Consider the following 18,496-nt stretch of genomic DNA (forward strand, 5'->3'; position numbering starts at 1 on the left):
ACCCAAAAACGGGCACAATACAGGCAGCCGCGTGGAAACATCAGCTCTGTGAGATGGTCCTACCCTGCTCGTCGCACACAGCATCCGAGTTGATAGTGCTCACCGTCCCAGACAGTGTCAGAGTGTCCGGTGCCCGGACCACAATACCAGAAAGCCTGTAGCGGCACCCACGGCCACCCAGCTCCCAGAGTCATGACTTCTAGAGTCAAAGAGAGAGAAGAAGCTATTTACAAAGGAAACTCGGACCAACCAAGAGGTTTCCGTACTCACTTGCTTCAGGCTTGCCAATGATCCATGGGCGCTAAGCCTCGCTCTCCCAGGATGCAGACCAAGTGGCTCTCGTACCAATGAATGTTATTGAAAACACATGCAAAAAGGCTTAGCATGTTGAAAAGTTCAAACACACTACAGCAACTATTGTCTTGCTTAAGAAAGCACGGCGCCGACGCTTGTGATTAAAATACAAGCTAAGCCTATGATGCAGTTCAAACAAAGGTCGTCTTGAACCAAGCAAACTGTGAAAGCTTTTGTCCGTGCCCCAAGAGGTCCACATTGGACAGCCAGATGTGGAGTCTGCTAGCAGAGTTGCTATCCACAAAAGCAAACTGTGAAAGCTTTTGTCCGTGCCCCAAGAGGTCCACATTGGACAGCCAGATGTGGAGTCTGCTAGCAGAGTTGCTATCCACAAAACATGCCGATAGGTGCGCAATAAATCTAGAAAATCTGACTCAGCCGACTGGATATAGAGCGAATATGTTCGCCCCATGCTGGACACTAACGCCTGGTCGTTTGCATGTATGGTCACGCGAATGGTGGCGCATTCGAACAATCATGTTCATCTATTCAGGTGTTGTGCTCCTAGGCCTTGCGAGACGGCTTTGCAGAAGCATGGATTGGCACACACACGGAACGTCCACGCCACTTGCCAACTCCGAGCCAAAGAGCAACAGCCATCTCCCTTTTGCGCCCAAGTGACCCTGCCATTAGGTGGCATTAGCAGCGCAACACTCGCGCCATCTCTCGTACTAGTCTGCAACCACACCAACCTACGCTCTAAAGCCACGCAGCAAAGCCAGATTACAGAAGATGGGAGCCATGCGGGGAAAATAATATCAGGGGACGCATGATGAGAGTCGCGCATCCCCACAATATCTGCGCCAGTGACATGTTGTCAACATGTTCAAACTAAAAACTCTAGCATCTAGCATGCATCTTTTGCATTTCTGTCATTCCTCGGCATGTTATGCTTCTGCTTTGGGTATGCCAAAGTGCATGCAAATAATGACCTCACACTCACCATCCCGATATGCCACCTATTGTGAGCTGCTTGGCAGGTGAGGCCTTGGTGGCGTCCTTGAGGAAGCTCACAGGCCAAGACTCGCCTTTGGAACCTGCAAGTTCCATTCCCTCACTTGGCAAACGTCCATCAAACCCTTCACCCGCCCATGGAGTATAAGTGAAAGCAATTTAAATGCCAACTGGTAGATCACAAACTGCAACACAGCACCAACCATAAGATTCTAATGAAACCAGTTTACAAATCACTCATTTCACTATGCATGCTCTGAATATCAATCAATGTGTGTGCTCACGGCCAAAATTTTGAACTGTGTAATAGGCTTAGTTTTAGAAAATGTAGTAGATATACCGTGTGTTATTTTATGTAAACACTTTTTTCTAAAAGAAGCTGTCATATGTAGGCCCCTGCCATTTTTGCAGATGGGCTAGATAGCTAGATGGACAATAGCAGCAAGAAGAATTTCATCTTCACTAATTAACTAAAATATTGTTATGGCGCAACCAAGAGTGGCACCAGTCAGACGAAGACTATTTGATGTGTGGAGGTGAAATCGGTTTCAAAAGCCATCTTGTCTATGCATTGTTGCGTCTCTTAAATATTGTAAATACAGTCGAGCCCACATATAATGGCCCCACTTCAGACAAACTTTCACTTAAAACAAACAAGAACCGTGCGGCCACCAAAATATACATTACTTCAATGGCATAAAACCGCATGTATAACGAACGTCTTTGAACCCTGCCAATCGGTTACAGCGAACAGACAGCATAAACCCGACGCCGCAATGCGAGATGACGACGTCCGACCCCTTTGCATGCACGGTCTGTGTTCCCTAGTCTTCTTGCAGGCGAACTATTCATTTTGTGCCCCACTGCCCTCTTCCCGCCGTCCCGCTCTGCCCGCGAGCGTTGGCGTGTGGCTTCCAAGGTTGCCCTCCCGCCCATCCTTGCAACTCTGCTCCCCTCTCCTCACTCTCTCTTGTGACTCCTTCGCTGTCTCAATAGGCACAGTGCGGCACCGGCTTAAGTTTATAAGTTTCGTTTTCTGGCCGTTACCACAAAGCAGGCCTTTCCACATTAGTCTCCATACTTCGCTTCCGTGCATTGTTCTAGCCGGGCCCGATTTGTATTCAGGATGGCGGATGGGAATGCCACGCCTGCAGTGGTCACGAAACGAAAAGCACTGGACATGGCCAAGAAGCGAGCAATTATGACGGAACTGTCTCAAAGTGCTAAAAACTGCGAGTTGGTGAAGAAGTACAATGTGTCGAAATCAACCATCTTAACAATTGTAAAGAGCAAAGAAAAGTTCACCAGCTCTTATGCCAACTCGACAAACAGAAAGCGGCTGCGGAAGGCCACCTGTGCAGACGTAGAGGACGCGCTGCTCAAGTGGTTCGTCGATGCATCAGCTCGCAACAAGCCAATAAATGAAGCAATGATGCTGAGCAAAGCCAAATACTTTGCGTTCCTGCTAGATTTTCTAGACTTCTGCCCAGGTAATGGCTGGCTATATTGATTCAAAGTGCGGCATGGGATTGTTGTTAAGCCGATTGTCAGCAAGGCAGCTTCAGTATGTGGTTAACACGTTGCCATTTAGCTTGTAAGAAACCAAGTCATTATTGCAAGCTATGTGGAGCAGGACGTGTATAACACAGACAAAATTGCGTCATTTTCTCAAATGCTGCTGGACAAGACGCACGGTATGAAAGGCGACTCATGTGCTGGCAGCAAGCACAGTAAAGTGCATGTTACAGTACTTCTGTGCGCTAATATGGATGGCAGCGACCAGCGCGTGCCCTTTGTAATCTGAAAATCTAAGAAGCCATATTGCTTTTGCAGCTAAGTACTCATAAGCTACAGACACAATACTAAGGTATGGATGACGAGCAATTTATTCGCACAGTGGCTAGACAAGTTTGACCACAACATGCAGAGGCCAGGCAGGCGCGTGCTGCTCGTATTTGACAACTGCTCAGTGCACCAGATGTGAACTTCTCCGACGGCAGTCACTCTACTCTTCCTGCCGCCCAACACCACTTCGAAAGTGCAGCCACCTTGATTTGGGCATAATACGCACGTTTAAGGCATCGTATATGCGCCGTATTGTGGAGCGCTTGCTGATTGCTGTTGACGACCTGGTCGCCAACTTGCTACTTCGAGTTCCACTGTATTCAGCCGTTGAAATAGTGAAGGCAGCCTGTGCGGAGGTGACGTCTATTTGTGTGTGGAACTGTTTCCGTAAGTCCAACTTCGTCGACGCAGTGCCTGATGCCGAGCCTGATGCTTCCGAAATAGATAAGTCTGGCGGCGATTTGCTGCAGCGCATCGTCGACTCCGACATCGGGGGCCATGACATTGGTTGGAATGATTTACTTCTGCTGATGAAGACACTGATATTACAGAACCGTGCATGGACAAGGCCATCGTTTGCGAAGTGTGGGTGGAGAGCAACACAGAGGAATTGGATGACGATGAAACTTAGGAGCCAGCACCCATAAGTGCACCTGTAGCAATGGGCTACATAGAGGGCCTCAGGCAACTTGTCTATGCCAAGGGCCTCGGCGAAGTGTACGCTTTCGCTTTAAATAAACTGGAGACTGCCCTCACTGGATCTGCATTGCAGACACAGACGAGCACCACAAACTTCTTTGCAAAGAAATAAATCTTGTGTTTTGACTATGGTCCACTTACTAGGAACTTCGGGATATGGCGAACAGATGTCGCATGATGCTAAGGTTCGTTATAAGCGGGCTTGACTGTTACATCTTCATATGTGACTTCCACAATGTAATAAACGGAGCTCTACAGTGGTTGTCACCTCTGACTGGACAAGATGGCAGACGAAACAGGACCTAAAATGGCGCGGCCAACATCAACGCCTAAAACCCCGACGGTTGTGCTGGCTCAGCTGTGGGATCCAGGAACGTTCTGCAGCACTGACCACCTTGGCGTGGAAGACTGGATTGCCACATATGAGCATGTAAGAGCACACAACAAGTGGGATCCAATGATTATGTTGGCTAACTTAGTTTTCTACTTACAAGGCATGATGAAGGTATGGTATGGCAACCACAACAAAGAGCTTAACGACTGTGATATGTGCAAACACAAGCTGAGGGACTTGTTCAGCTGTTCTGCCAGGTGTAAGAGTGCCACTAAGAAAGAACTAGCGACCTGCATCCAAACCTCCACAGAATCGTACATCTCTCACATCCAGGACTTGCTGGCTCTGTGGCGTAAGGCCGACAGTGATATGGCTGAGTCAGACAAGGTTGGGCATGTACTGAAAGGGATCGCTGGTGATGCTTTCAACCTGCTCATGTGCTAAAATTGTGAAACTGTACAGGACATCATAAAAGAGTGTCCATGCTTCGAACAGGCCAAGAGCCGCCGTATTGCAATGCCATTCGGACGTCTGCCGAACACGACTACATCATCCTCTTGTGACGAATGCCTTGGCATTCCAGTTAAGATCATCCTGAACTGTTAAAGGCTTGCTGTTAGGAAGCTGAATTGGAATGAGTACGCATTTCGTATCACATTTTAAGGTCGCACATCTCAAAAAAAGTGGTGCTAGTTATAGGATCCCTGCTAAGCCGACACGAATTAACTGCTCCTCAGCTTCAATTTTCAATTACGACATGTGCTCTGAAATTAATATTTCAATAGTTAATCAGAATAGTTTAGCTAATTAGTGTTGAAATTTTTCTCACCACTAATGTCTGCCTATATAAGCACTAGCCTATCAGCAATAATGGCAGGGGCTTCGATACAAGCTTATTTAAATAACTCAGTGACCGTTCACTCCGTGAAGAAGGATGACCAGCGAAGCTGTGTATGTGGGCCCCTCAATGGCCAACTGCACATTCACTGCAAGTCGGCCCGGTATTGCACTATCTTCGAGATCGGGCCACACATGGGGCGTGCTTAACGCCTGTGCCACCTCCGCCGCGGACAGGTCCAGCATTGCACTATTGGCCCACGTATGGGGAGTTTTGTGTCTACACACAGACACGATCCAGGGGGAACTGGCCCTTAAGAGCTTCGCTGTAAAAAAAAATGCTGTTCCTCAAAAAAAGAAAACATTTGGTGCAGTTGCTTCCCAGCAAAAACTTACATTTGAAATATAAGTGGATGCATCACAAAAAAATTCGAAGAATCAACGCAAACAAATGCCATTATTGCCATTTTCCAGAAATTGCACATAACCCGAAATACTGAGGAATGCTGCAGCGCTTGGGCATGGCCTCCGAGAGTGCCCATGGCACCCTGAACATTCAAAAGCTCATGTTCTGGGAATTGCGTCATATCTGCTAACCAGCAGGTGTCTGCATCATCTGCTTAGGTGCCATATAAATGCTGTCAATAAGAAAACTTACAGCTTTAAAAAGATTGCTTTGATAGTTCATACTACTCATTGATAACGATTTAGTGTAAGTGAGATTTTGTTTCTGTTGGCCTTGCTGGTACACTGCACTGCTAAGACTAGGGATGCTGTGGTATTCAGCAAGGAGCAGGAATTGTTGCTGGTGTAGTTATGCTCCACATAATATGTATTGCTGTGTTTTCATGAATGCGATGCATCTACTAGTTAAGCCATGTTCGCAAAATTACTAGAAACGTCTATACTGTGGGAATTTCTTGTGCACACAGGTTTTCTGCTTACCTGGCTTCATTCTTCGGTATCTGCAAAGAAAGGAAGAGCACTATAAACGAAGAGCATGGTTACCACAATCACTTTCACATGCTGAAAGCAATCAACGACACACAAATATGCTGACTGCAGTCAAGCAAGCATACTATGCTTTAGAGTGACAGTCAAGTCATTTGTGTTATATACTAGTAATAAATTTCTCCTTGCTCGAGCACCACGCAATCTTTAATGCACCAGTAGCAGAGAAAAGCACCAAGTTCTACCATGTGGCTGTAGGGCATTGGCGGCCCCAGAGAAAGATGTCCTCGCAGAACATGTGGCCCTGAGCATTGCCAGTTACTTCCTGGCAGGGCAGCATTGCTGTGTTGCTAGTAAAGCTTTCTCTTGCCACAACATGCAGGTAGTTGCTTCCGACACCAGCACTGCACTCCAGTTCTAGGACATTGCCACCCATTTGCCAAATGTACGAAACTCCTCCCACAGAAAGTTGTTTATGCACCATGCCTTTCTTTCCAGTTCATGAAAATGGTGTAAGCATGGAATCTTGTGGATGTTAAAAAAGCTAGCTAGTACAGGTTTGCAAGCAAGTGGGGTGAACACTAGATTGTTAAAAAAATATATGTGCAATGCAGCATTGACCTTCGTCTAAGGCCCCCCCCCCCATGTTGTGGTATGTGCACAAATCTTAATTTGGCCCACTTTAATTTAGCCGTATTTAAATGTTTCATGAGGCACCTATGGATATTAAGCAATTGTTTTAATTGGAACATCACATATTCCAAACAAACACTGCCCATCCCATCTAGGTAACATTCACGGAAGTTGACTGAAATAAAGCCCAAGAAAACGGAATGCTCAAAAACTAGGTACAAATGCAAATATGGTACAAGTACACTACATGAGCATGGCACAAATGCCCTCTCGAGCTTGTCTGTTTTTTGTGCAGCATCTTTTTCCCAAGCATTATGAACTAACTCACCCAACCAGTTTAACTGGACATGGTACAAATAGTCATGCAACAAGACTGAAAAACAAGAAACAGTGCACATCAGCATCTCACACATATAAACTGAGAATTCGATCTCTTTACTGAACAGCCTCAAAGCAAAGGCACACAAGGTGCCTCTTGTCTTTTTTGTGTACATGGCATGCTTCAAAAATTGTGTGCCTGCTGGTCTCTTTTACCTTTTAAAATCATCACACCTTAACTAGAATCGGGAACCAGCCACTTTTCTTACACTGCAGCACTGGACTGCTGCCCACTCCCTATTTTCAGGTTGAATGCCCCCCTTACAGTTTCTCTCAATGACTCATCAATAGTTTGTTTGCTTGTAAATGGGCATTATTTTGCTAAGGATCTACAGCATCACATTGACATCACATGGTCAACCTTGGTGCAGTTCTTGGATTAAAAGATAACAGGACAAAAACAAACTTGGCTGCTGTGGATATTAGTAAAAAAACGTTCAGATATTCAATGGCACAGAAGCATGGAGACAACATAAAAGTAGCAGACAAGCTAATGATAATGTGGAGTCTAAATTTAATTTAGGGAAGGGGCAGTAGTTGTGCCTAATAATCAAAGAAGCAACTCTCCCATTTTAGAGGGACTGCTCTTAGCGTGAAATGGGGAAAAGAAGAAGACCAGTGGCATTCAGACCTACACTGGTGCTGCAATAAAGTTCAGCAGTGGCCCTACAGAAGTGGCAGACCCCTTTTGACAGAATCTACCGGAATCTACATAAGAACCGGTAGTTTTTATGAATCTACACCTTTGTAAATAATAAAGGTGAAACACATTTAACCTAGTTAAGAGTCAAACAATTAACGTTAATAACTTTATTGTAAATCCACAACACTGTAACCACAATAACCACACTGTGAAAGAAGGCAGTAAGATTACATAACCTGTTAAATGTGAATGTGAATGTAAATGTGAATGCACGGAAAATTCCAAATGAAATTACAAGGCATCAAATGAATAAAAAGCCAAATGTCCACGACATAATTTCAAATGGCTGAACTATCTCCGAAGTAGACATGGATAACACCTTCAATTATACACCATGCTACCTGCAGCTCTTGGGTGCCCTGACAAAAGATTGACATTTCTAACTCCAACTGACATTTCTAACTCCAACTAGTTTAGCTGAAATGACTGATGCCTCAGAATCGCTAGAAAATAGAAACTGCTGTGACGCTGATTGTTTGCAAAGTCTTGGACATTATAGTAGAGCATGTTTTTAATCTTGTTTTCTGGGTGGAAGTTCCCCAAGAAGGAGCCTAAAATAACTTTTCACATAAGGGTAACGGTGCAGATGAACATTCAAACTACATACCGATATCCATACTGCTAGTGTTTTCAAAAACTTTGCAAAAGCTAGTACAAAAAACACTGCAGACTTGTGTGACCCTACAGAATCACAACCCGATTTCCAGCAAAGCTGTTTCTTTCAAGCAGTTGCAATAAAAATATCAGTTGCTGATAATTAAATCACACATTTTAAAACATTGCCCTTCTTATGACTGGTCCATTTGAATCAGCATATAACTCATTCGGGCTCTTGGTAAAGAAATTTTACAAGTGCAGTAATTCAGCCACATGAATTTTACTTTGTGACAATATTGGTCATAGTATAGTAGTCCCCTGATTTTCACTATATGTGATTTTGTTGCAGTTTACAGGTCCTCCAGAGCAGCATGTTAAATTCTGCGTTCCTAAAAAAGTTATAACCCCCCAGGTAACCTGCATACGTAATTTACTGCTGAAGCCTGTCATTTGTCCACACACTTTGAAATTTGTTTATGCATTATCTATAACTTGCCTCTACTTATGAACAAATATAAACAGTGTAGCTGAGGACACTGTAGAAGCCTACTTCGAACCTCTTTTAATGGAAAAATAAGTGAAAAGGAAAAAGGAGAGTTAAATAATCATTTGCAAAACTTCTAATCTGGCCAGGAAAGTTTGTTTCACCACACATTGCACTAAACATTACCACCTTGCCAGTAAACATAATATTGTATGAAATAGAGTTCTCAGGTTATGGGAAGCATGGCTGATAACAGCAATATGACACTTTCGAATGCTTGCTAAAATTTTCAGTAAAGGCAGTATTTATCTCACATGCATTTAACTTCACAAAGGTTTGCCGTAGCCTTTCTCCATTTTAACTAAATTTGATTTTGATAGCGTTTGGGGGTTTAAGGGAAATGGGCTAAATTCTGTGCGCTCTTAAAGCACATATAACACCTTGGAGCACTGGCATACTTAATTTATTGTAAAAGCCATAATAAATCTAACCAATTTGAACTCTTACCACAGATTACCCATTACCTGGCCCTTACTTTCACAAAGCTGACACAAAGTATCGCCTTTAGTTTCCAGAGAACAGTGGGCAAACATAAATTAACACATGAAAATACAGCAAAAATTAGAGTTCATTATTTTTGTAATGTTCCTAATTAAGACAGTGATGTTAGAATTTCAGAACACATTCAGAATCAGAATCAGTTTTATTCAAGACAAAAATGGGGATAATTACATAATAAGTATATACAGGAGGTCCCATAGTTAGAAACTGAAATGGGACCTCCTGTGCATGATGACTAGAATTAATAAAACAACAATGGCAACCTGTGAAATTTCTGATAATAAAGGTTTTAGGAGCGAAGGCATAAATAAACAGAAATGCAGAAGATGAATGTATTAAGCAATAACAAGGCTTTGGATTAGACAACAAAAGGTGAAACTACAAAAAACAGCTTGAGAAGAAAAAAATAAGAAGTGAAAAAAAGCGAGAGACATATATAGAAACAAAGTGAAAGTTAAAAATACAACACATAGTACACTCAAATTGGAAAGTCAGAGGAAGCTAAAAGAAAATACTTAAGTTCTGTACGAAATCTGTGAGCTTTGAACAATTTTAAAGCGAATGGTAATGTGTTCCACAAAGATAAAGCTGAAAAGTGTAGTGACTGCTTACCATAGTGGGTGCAAACTACGGGTAAAATGAAGTTCATATTATTACGATATCATCGAGCGGTGCTCAAGGGATAAGCCTCCGCGAGCACGACGACAAAGTGGGTCTGCGCCCTTGGCGCGAGTGAATGTCGGCCTGGCGCTCTGGCTCCAGTCATGTGTAAATAGCCTGTAAATAGCCTCTTTCGTCTGTGTCTTTCTACACGTAACATTCTGGTGGAGGTGCGGGGTATAAGTGGCGGCGTATGTGCGAGGAGGCAGTGGCCATCAGTTGCGGCAGTGACGAGCGACGTGGCCAATGCGACAGCAGCGGAAGCAGATTGGTCTGTCATCAGGAGTACGCCATTCAGACGGGTTGCGGCGAGATGTGGTAGAAAAGGACTGTCGGGGACGAGGAGGGCAGGTAGAGAACTGGGGAACGCTGGGTTGAGATGTTGAACACACGAAGTTCAGACCCATGTTCTCAAATTCCTCTCTGACTACGACCTGAATCATGGCAATCGTGGTTGCTGGCGGATCGGGAGGCATCGCGGAGAAGGCTGGCGAACAGGCGGCCTCGAGCTCGCGGCGAACAATACGGGTGACGTCGTCACAGGTGGTGGCCTGACGTGGTCGACCCTCACATGTCGACGTAGCAGCGGTGTTGGGTAGCCGCGCGATGTGGTGTGTGATACGGCGGCTCTTGGCTTGTTCAAGGCGACGGCATTCTTGAATGATGGCGTCAATTGTCGAAACGTTGCCGAAAACAAGCAAAGTGAAAGCGTCGTCGGCGATGCCTTTTAGAACATGACACTTTATCTGATTCAGACATAGCATCGTCCGCTTTGCGGCTTAGAGCCAAGACATCGAAGATGTATGAAACGTACGGCTCTGTAGATGTCTGAACACGAGACGCGAGAGCCTTTCTCGCGGCAACCTTGCGCCCAATGGGGTCGCCGAACAGTTCCCGTAGCTTTTCTTTGAAAGTGTCCCAACTGTTTATCTCGTCGTCATGCGTCTGGTACCATACGCGTGGGGTGCCGCCAAAATAAAAGATGACATTGGCGAGCATAATGGTTGGATCCCACCTGTTATTAGTGCTGGCATGTTCATATAGCTTGATCCATTCATCAATGTCCTGTCCCTCCAGGCCAGAGAACACACCAGGGTCGCGATGTTGGGCAACCGTCACGATTGGAGCAGTCGGACCAGCCGAAGCCGTTGCAGAGGCAGGCTCGTCACCGGGAGGCATGTTGACAAGCTCGATGTACCGACCACTCCGGAGTTCCGTGGCGGGGACGGGGATCGCTGACCTCCACCACAATGTTACGTGTAGAAAGACACAGACGAAAGAGGCTATTTACAGGCTGTTTGGTCACCATCGCGTAAAATTGGCCTTTGTGAAAAACTGCTTTCCTGCTACACGGGCCCATATCACGTGCTTCGCCAAGTGACCGATGTCACCTACGAAATCGTTCCAGCCACGCCCACTGCATCCTCTGCTGTGACAACCAGTGACATTGTCCACGTTGCCCGTCTCAAACCCTACAACTCTCCACGCCCCTTGGATATTTAACAGCACCGTGACGGCACTTTTGCCGCCGGGGTGTAGTATTACGATATCATCGAGCGATGCTCAAGGGACGAGCCTCCGCGAGAATGACGACGAAGTGGGTCTTGGCACAAGTGAATGTCGGCCTGGCGCTCTGGCTCCAGTCCAGTGTAAATAGCCTGTAAATAGCCTCTTTCGTCTGTGTCTTTCTACACGTAACAATATTTCCTGCAAATCTAGTATTATTTACATTAGTAAGGGATGTCTTATGATGGTTACTGGAATATCATTGTTTAATGCCTTAAAAATAAATATGGCCAGGTTATATTTAACAAGATCAGTCACATTCAAAATATTATGTGCATGTAACAGCTGATTTGCGCTAATGCTATGAGGTGAAAATGTTATTAGTCAAATAGCTCGATTCTGAACGACTTGCAACGAAGTTGGGTGACTGTTATAAGTGTTTCCCCATGATTCAATGTTATAGTTAATATGAGAATGAACAAAAGCATAATAAAGCAACTTGAAAGTTGAAAATGAGAAATATGGTCGTGCTTCGATTAAAACGCGTATTCCGTATGCCACTTTCTTTTTCACATTAGCTATGTGAAGGTGAAATTTAAGATGATCAAATTCCACACCTAAATAGGTGCAATGATCAACTGCAGTGATTAGGTGATTATTGATGGAAATAGATTGAAGGAGCTCAGCAATCGCTGATGTCAGGCAAAAACAACAAAAGTGGTATTATTATGGTTAATTTGCAGCTTGTTAAGTTGACACCATGTGGAAATTTTAACAAGATCTTCATTTGGCTTACGTGTTAGCGTTGATATACAATTGTTAGAACTAAATATAGTAGTATCATCAGCGTAAAGAATACACTTCGATGAGGAGAGGCAACTAGGCAGATCATTATTATAAATTAGGAAAAGTAGAGGACCTAATATGGACACCTGCGGTACACCAATGTTAGTAATAGCTTCTTTAGAGTAGTACCCAGAAATGTTGATTTGTTTTCTATCTTGTAAGTAACTGCGGATTAGAAGAAGTAGAGGCGAACCAGTTATTCCGATGGCCTCAAGTTTAGCACAAAGAATTGTACGATTAAGTGTGTCGAAGGCCTTGGATAGATCAACTAATATCGACGCTGCAAAACTACCATCATCAATCGCTTTTCTAAGATAATCAGTAAGAGAAATAAGCGCTAAATTAGTTGAAAAGCCAGAAAGAAAGCCAAACTGATAAGGGGAATGAATACTGAACTTATCTCAATATTTTGTTAGACGCTTTTCGATAAGTTTTTCAATAACTTTATTAAAAAATGGAAGAACGCAAATGGGTCTATAATTCTGTTAAGCATGTGATCACCTTTCTTAAAAAGGGGGATGACTCGACCGCATTTAAGAGGAAGCTTTAGCTCGGGCTTAACTCCGACGCGGCCTATTCAAATACATCTAAAATGCAAAAACGTTTTTCTGAGATAACCCCTTGACCGATTTTAATGAAATTTGTTGCATTTGAGAGAGAAAGTTAAATTCCAGTGACTAATGGAAGCGGAATTTCGATTTAGGGCTCGTATATTGTTAAAAAGATTTTCAAGAATTCCACCATTCGAAAAAAATAGAAGCACGACGTTTACAAATTCATAGCTCTGCATCAAGAAAAGATATCGTGGTTCTGTACACGGCATCCATTAGATCATTCAAAGCGGTCAAATTCGATGTCATTTTACATATGCGAAGTTGTTACATTGGTTACAAGGGTTCTGCAAAAGCTGTATTTACATATCACTAAATTTTTTTATATTCATGTGTAACATATTAATTTTGTCCGCTTTAGATTTACCACGAGATGCAATCCGCAGAATTGTATTATCATTTTTCACTGTTGAGTTACAGGGTTGTAAACTTGATAGTCTCGTTTTTTTTTTAATTTTAGATTTTTGCCAATTTTTAATAAAAAATTGACGACCTAACTCAAAAATTCGAAACAAACAGTCACTAAGATTTTAAGCTTCTCTGTTAAATGCAACAAACCTCGTCAAATTCGGTGCAGTGGTTGCCGAGAAAAATAATTCTCCTTTTACATGCATTTAGATAGGAGCACAGAGCTAAAGCTTCCTCTTAAGTTCACGTGGAAAAATACCGGTTTTAAAAATCAGGTTAATGATAGCTGAGAGGATGTTAGCGATATGTCCCGCAATCATTTTAATGTGGTAGGCATTAATATTATCTAGGCCAGCACTAGTGGCTTTAAGAAAGATTAAACGCTGGAGACGAAAGAACGCCCCTATAATGCAAATTCAAACCGCAAGAGCTAAGTTAAGCTCGTCTATTGGGCATGCTAAACGGCGATATTTTAACCACACTCTGCCCAATTTTATTCGTACCGCGCCACAAAAAAATTTTGGGCATATTTGAGTAAAAGAAACAAACCAATTGAACAAATAGTGGATGGCGGCATTCTTATCGTCGAAAAGCAAAGTATTGCAGAGCATTTCAACACATACTTCCATAGTGTCTTTGCAAATGCAAGTGATATATCGATTCCCATTTTTTCTTTGTCCGTTGCAAACTCGGACCTTGTATCTGTACCTGGCGTAGTTTCTATGCTTCTTAACTTAAAAACCAAATCAACCCCTGGTCCTGACAATATATCGAATGTTTTTCTGCGCCGATACGCAGAAATGGTGTCCAAGTTTCTTGTGATCATTTTTCGTGCTTCATTATCCACAGCAACTCTTCCTATTGACTGGCTAACTGCACGCGTAGTACCTGTACCGAAAAAAGGGGACCTAACGCTGATAAGTAACTATCGCCCAATATCGCTAACGTCATCATGCTGTAAGATGCTAGAACACATCATAGCTAACTACATTACTAAATTCTTAAGTGATAACAGTGTACTCTCACCTGAGCAACATGGTTTTCGAAAAGGTTTTTCTACTGTCACCCAATTAACATCGGTTATTCATTATTTTGCGAATATTCTAGACAAATCCAGCCAGGTAGATGTAATATTTTTAGATTTCAGGAAAGCATTTGACCTTGTTTCACACTCCAAGTTAATTGAAAAACTTCGATTAATTAACATTCCTTGTTTCATTGTTAATTGGGTTTCAGCATACCTCACTAACCGAAAACAGTTTGTTAGTATCGATACTTACCATTCCCATGAACTTCCAGTTACCTCAGGCGTCCCTCAGGGTAGTGTTTTAGGGCCTTTATTATTCTTAATTTATATTAATGACATTGCCAGCGTTGTCACAGCACCAGTTCAAATAAAACTGTTCGCTGACGATTGTGTTCTGTTCAGTGAGGTAACCGGTTGCGATGATCAGATAACCCTGAACAATAATCTTCAAAACCTCCTTTCTTGGTGCAATCGTTGGAACATGGAGGTAAATGCTAACAAAACAGTTTACATGAAGATAACTAAAAAAATAAATAGCCTATCTTTTCCTTACGCTCTCGGATCTGAACCATTAACCGAGGTTAGGGAATACAAATATCTTGGCGTCACAATAACTCATAACCTGCACTGGAACATTCACATTTCTAACGTATGTGACTCAGCCTTTCGTAAACTCTGTCTTCTACGTCATAAACTAAAACAAGCTCCCGCTGAAACTAAACTTTTAGCCTACACATCAATAATAAGGCCAAAACTGGAGTATGCCTGCATAGTGTGGGACCCTTACACAAAAACGAACATTGGTGCACTAGAAAGAGTACAGCGTAAAGCAATCAGATTTATTTTTTCGAAATACCGTATGACTGATTCCCCGACAGCAATAATGAGACAACATGGCATTCAGACATTGGAAATACGAAGAAAAATACAACGGCTGAAATTTCTTTTTCTTCTTAAAAATAATCTCCTCGCCCTCACTCCTGAGCCTTATGTAACGCCAATGGCAGCACGCCGAACACGTCATCGTCATGCTGACTCTCTAACTCCCTATAATGCCAGAACTAACATTTTTAAATATTCTTTTTTCCCACGCACTATAACCGATTGGAATAATTTACCTCAGTCGCTACTAAAGAGTACTGATTCCATTGACCATTTGAACTACTGATTTAATTTTTTTTTCCTTCTCATTGCTTAAAATTGTACTGACGGTTCATTTATACATTTACTCTTCACTTTTGTTTTGGGAATTGTTTGGTTACAAGACCGATTGTTCTTTTTACCCATTTGGTTCTCGCAGCTGGTGGACTCCATTGCTATTGTGCACACTAATTTGGTCCTTTTGTTCTTACGTCTGCAAATGCAATTATTCTGTATTTTGTATGCCCCTCCTGCCTGGGCCTCAATGAGGCCTGCAGTATTGTATAAATAAATAAATAAATAAATAAATGACTAAAATTACTTCATCAGGTGTTCTTGGAAAAAGGAAAAATTAATGAGGTAAGCGCTTAAAGGACATGTTACAGCATGAAGCAGAATCAGAAGTGTTATTGAAGAAAGCATCACATAGGGCATTTGCAATATTAAGCGGATTAGGGTATAGCATGTCATTGTGAATGATTCTCGAAATGACATTTTGAGAGTTACGGTTTAAAAACGTGTTCAACTATTTCCCACTTTTTCTAGTGTTATTATACCACATTCTATAATTTTTTGTTCGTTATAATTTCTCTTTGCACTTCTCAGCTGTGCAAAAAGCGAGTTAGAAAATTTTTTTTATAACGGGCAAGTAATTTAGTATTGAAAGGTTGCTTCTTTGTTTTCTTATACAAATTTTCACGTGACCACGTTGCTTTCAGAAAGCTATCCGTAAGCCACAGATTTTCTGGTGATGATACCTTTCTTCTGCATTTAATTTTATGAGAGTGGTAATTGAAATGCGACGAAAGTGTAGTTAAAAATTTCGAAAAAGCTTTTTGAGGTTCATTAGATGATACAACTTCCGACCAGTCAGTTTTGGTTATGTTAGGAACATCTCTTTGTCAAGTATAACTCTGTAAAATGATGTGTTAGATAAGGCTGAGTGATTGCGCAGGTGTAGAACGATAGGATAGAGATCGGTAATATCGGAGGTAATAATACCAGCCTCAGGTGGATCTGTTAAGTTCGATAATGCGTGATCAATTAAGGTGCCATCGGCAATGTTAGGACAACGAGTAGGGAGAGAATTTAAACATTCATACCCAAAACTATGGAAGATGCTTGAATAACTAGAAGAATTAAATGAATTAGTATCTATGAGGTTAATGTTGATATCGCCCATGATTATTGCATTACAATTAGCACATGATATTTTTTCCATGGTTTGATCAAGGGCACTAATGAAGTCAGTAACTAGAGAAGAAGGTGAGCGATAAATACAGCCAAACACTAAGTTCTTTTTCTCTATGCTGAAGACAGAGGAATCAAATTCAACAAACACAGATTCACAGCTAGTATAATATTCAACTCCAAGTCAGGCCGTCGTTTATATAGAATGTTAGATGAGACAAATATAGCTGAACCGGCGTGATTACTCGTCTCTCTGTGAGAATACTCAGAAGTGTATGAATTAAAGCAGAATAGGTCCTTGTCATCATTACTAAGCCAGGTTTCAGACACACATATCATTGAAAAGGCATTGTTAAGTGTCGAAAACAGGTGCTGAAAATCATCAAAATGCTTGTGGAGACTTCTAGCATTGAAGTGAATAATTGGATGGTAGTCGTGCGACATGAATTTATTCAGCGCAGATGTTGAGAGGTTAGAATCCATGGTGGATGGTAATGACATTTTCGAATAGAGGCAGTTAGTTGAAAACGGAAAGGTCACACTCATCCGCAATGCGACAAACACGGCTCTCATTAGTTTTTCTAGCCTTAATCTGACAATAGTTCGTCCACAAGTGCTTCCAGTTGTTGCCTTTTTTCAGCACCAGTGCTTTAGAAAAGAGTGCCTTATTTTGTGGTGTCAAGTGGTCATCGACAAATATGGGAAGGTTGTTGTCATATTTTCCGATGTCATTCAGGCACAGCCTTGCCTTTCATGCCTTGCTGATAAAATCATTCTTTTTTGTTCGAGAACAGAACCTAGCAATTAAATTTTTCCTACCCTTATTTTTAGTATAGACTCGATGAACAACATCGACATCACAGGAAGTCACGGGGCATCCAATTTTCCTGCCCACTGTCTCCAAAACTGCAACACAGTCCTCGCCTTGAGTACAGGGGATACCCCTGATTTCTATATTGTTCATGCGAGAGTACAGCTCGAGCTCGAAGATCCTTCGGGAAAGTGAACAGTTTTCCGTTTCCAGGGCTTTGTTTTCTGCCACAACTGAGGCCTTTTCACTGTGCAGCTTGTCGACCAGATCATTCAGAAATTTTAAACTGGATTCAAGGCTCTCCACGTGCGTCTTGATCTCCAGCACGTCAACCCCAGATGTCTTCATGTTAACGATAATTTTGTTAACAATGCAATCAGTCAATCAATCCGATTCATTAAGAAGTCTTGACTCCAGTTCATCAATTCTCTTAGCGAGCTCAGCACAGGTAGGCATATCTAAGAGCGCTCAACTAAAAAAACACTAAAAACTTAATGCAAGGAGACAAGTAGCATAAAAGCAGTTCTTGGCAGCAGCGACAGTAACAGGATAACAAAGAAAATGACATAATGACGTAACCAACCTGTACAACCAGAAAGGAGTGCGTGAGCTGGTGCGTGAGCACTGCCGCTGCTGCCAAGACATTCGAAAGTGTAGCTAATAACGGCAGCGGGATACTTGGAAACACTTTCTTACCACATTTTTTGCAAGCACTGTACTTTTTTACCCAATTTTGATGAGGTGAGGCCCTTACATGGGACCGAACCTTCTGGTCAAAATGCTGCTGGTGCAGCCAGCAACTTGTGCACACCCCAGATGTACCATTTATTTATTTATTAACACAGTTTCTTACAGCGCCCTTCTGAGCATTAGTGCAGGGGGAATGTACGAAACGTGGGCTGTAGAAATGCGGTGCAAAAATACATCCAGAATGCAGTTGAAAAACAATGTGACAATTCAATGACA

The 18,496-nt window shown here is 42.4% G+C and overlaps 1 protein-coding gene across 1 annotated transcript in view; it reads right to left on the bottom strand.

Annotated features, from left to right (window-relative positions):
- Positions 1 to 18,496, bottom strand: part of LOC142573286 (FUN14 domain-containing protein 1-like) — a 180,359-nt gene that overhangs the window by 141,726 nt on the left and 20,137 nt on the right. Inside the window, exons 2-3 of the mRNA XM_075682923.1 lie at positions 5,969 to 5,988; positions 1,298 to 1,391 (exon numbers count right to left, since the gene is read on the bottom strand). Coding sequence (XP_075539038.1) covers positions 1,298 to 1,300 — 3 coding nt within the window. The 5' untranslated portion in view covers positions 1,301 to 1,391; positions 5,969 to 5,988. The remainder of the gene's footprint in view (positions 1 to 1,297; positions 1,392 to 5,968; positions 5,989 to 18,496) is intronic.

This window comes from Dermacentor variabilis, chromosome 2, assembly GCF_050947875.1.
Source record: "Dermacentor variabilis isolate Ectoservices chromosome 2, ASM5094787v1, whole genome shotgun sequence".
In the NCBI taxonomy this organism is placed as follows: domain Eukaryota; kingdom Metazoa; phylum Arthropoda; class Arachnida; order Ixodida; family Ixodidae; genus Dermacentor; species Dermacentor variabilis.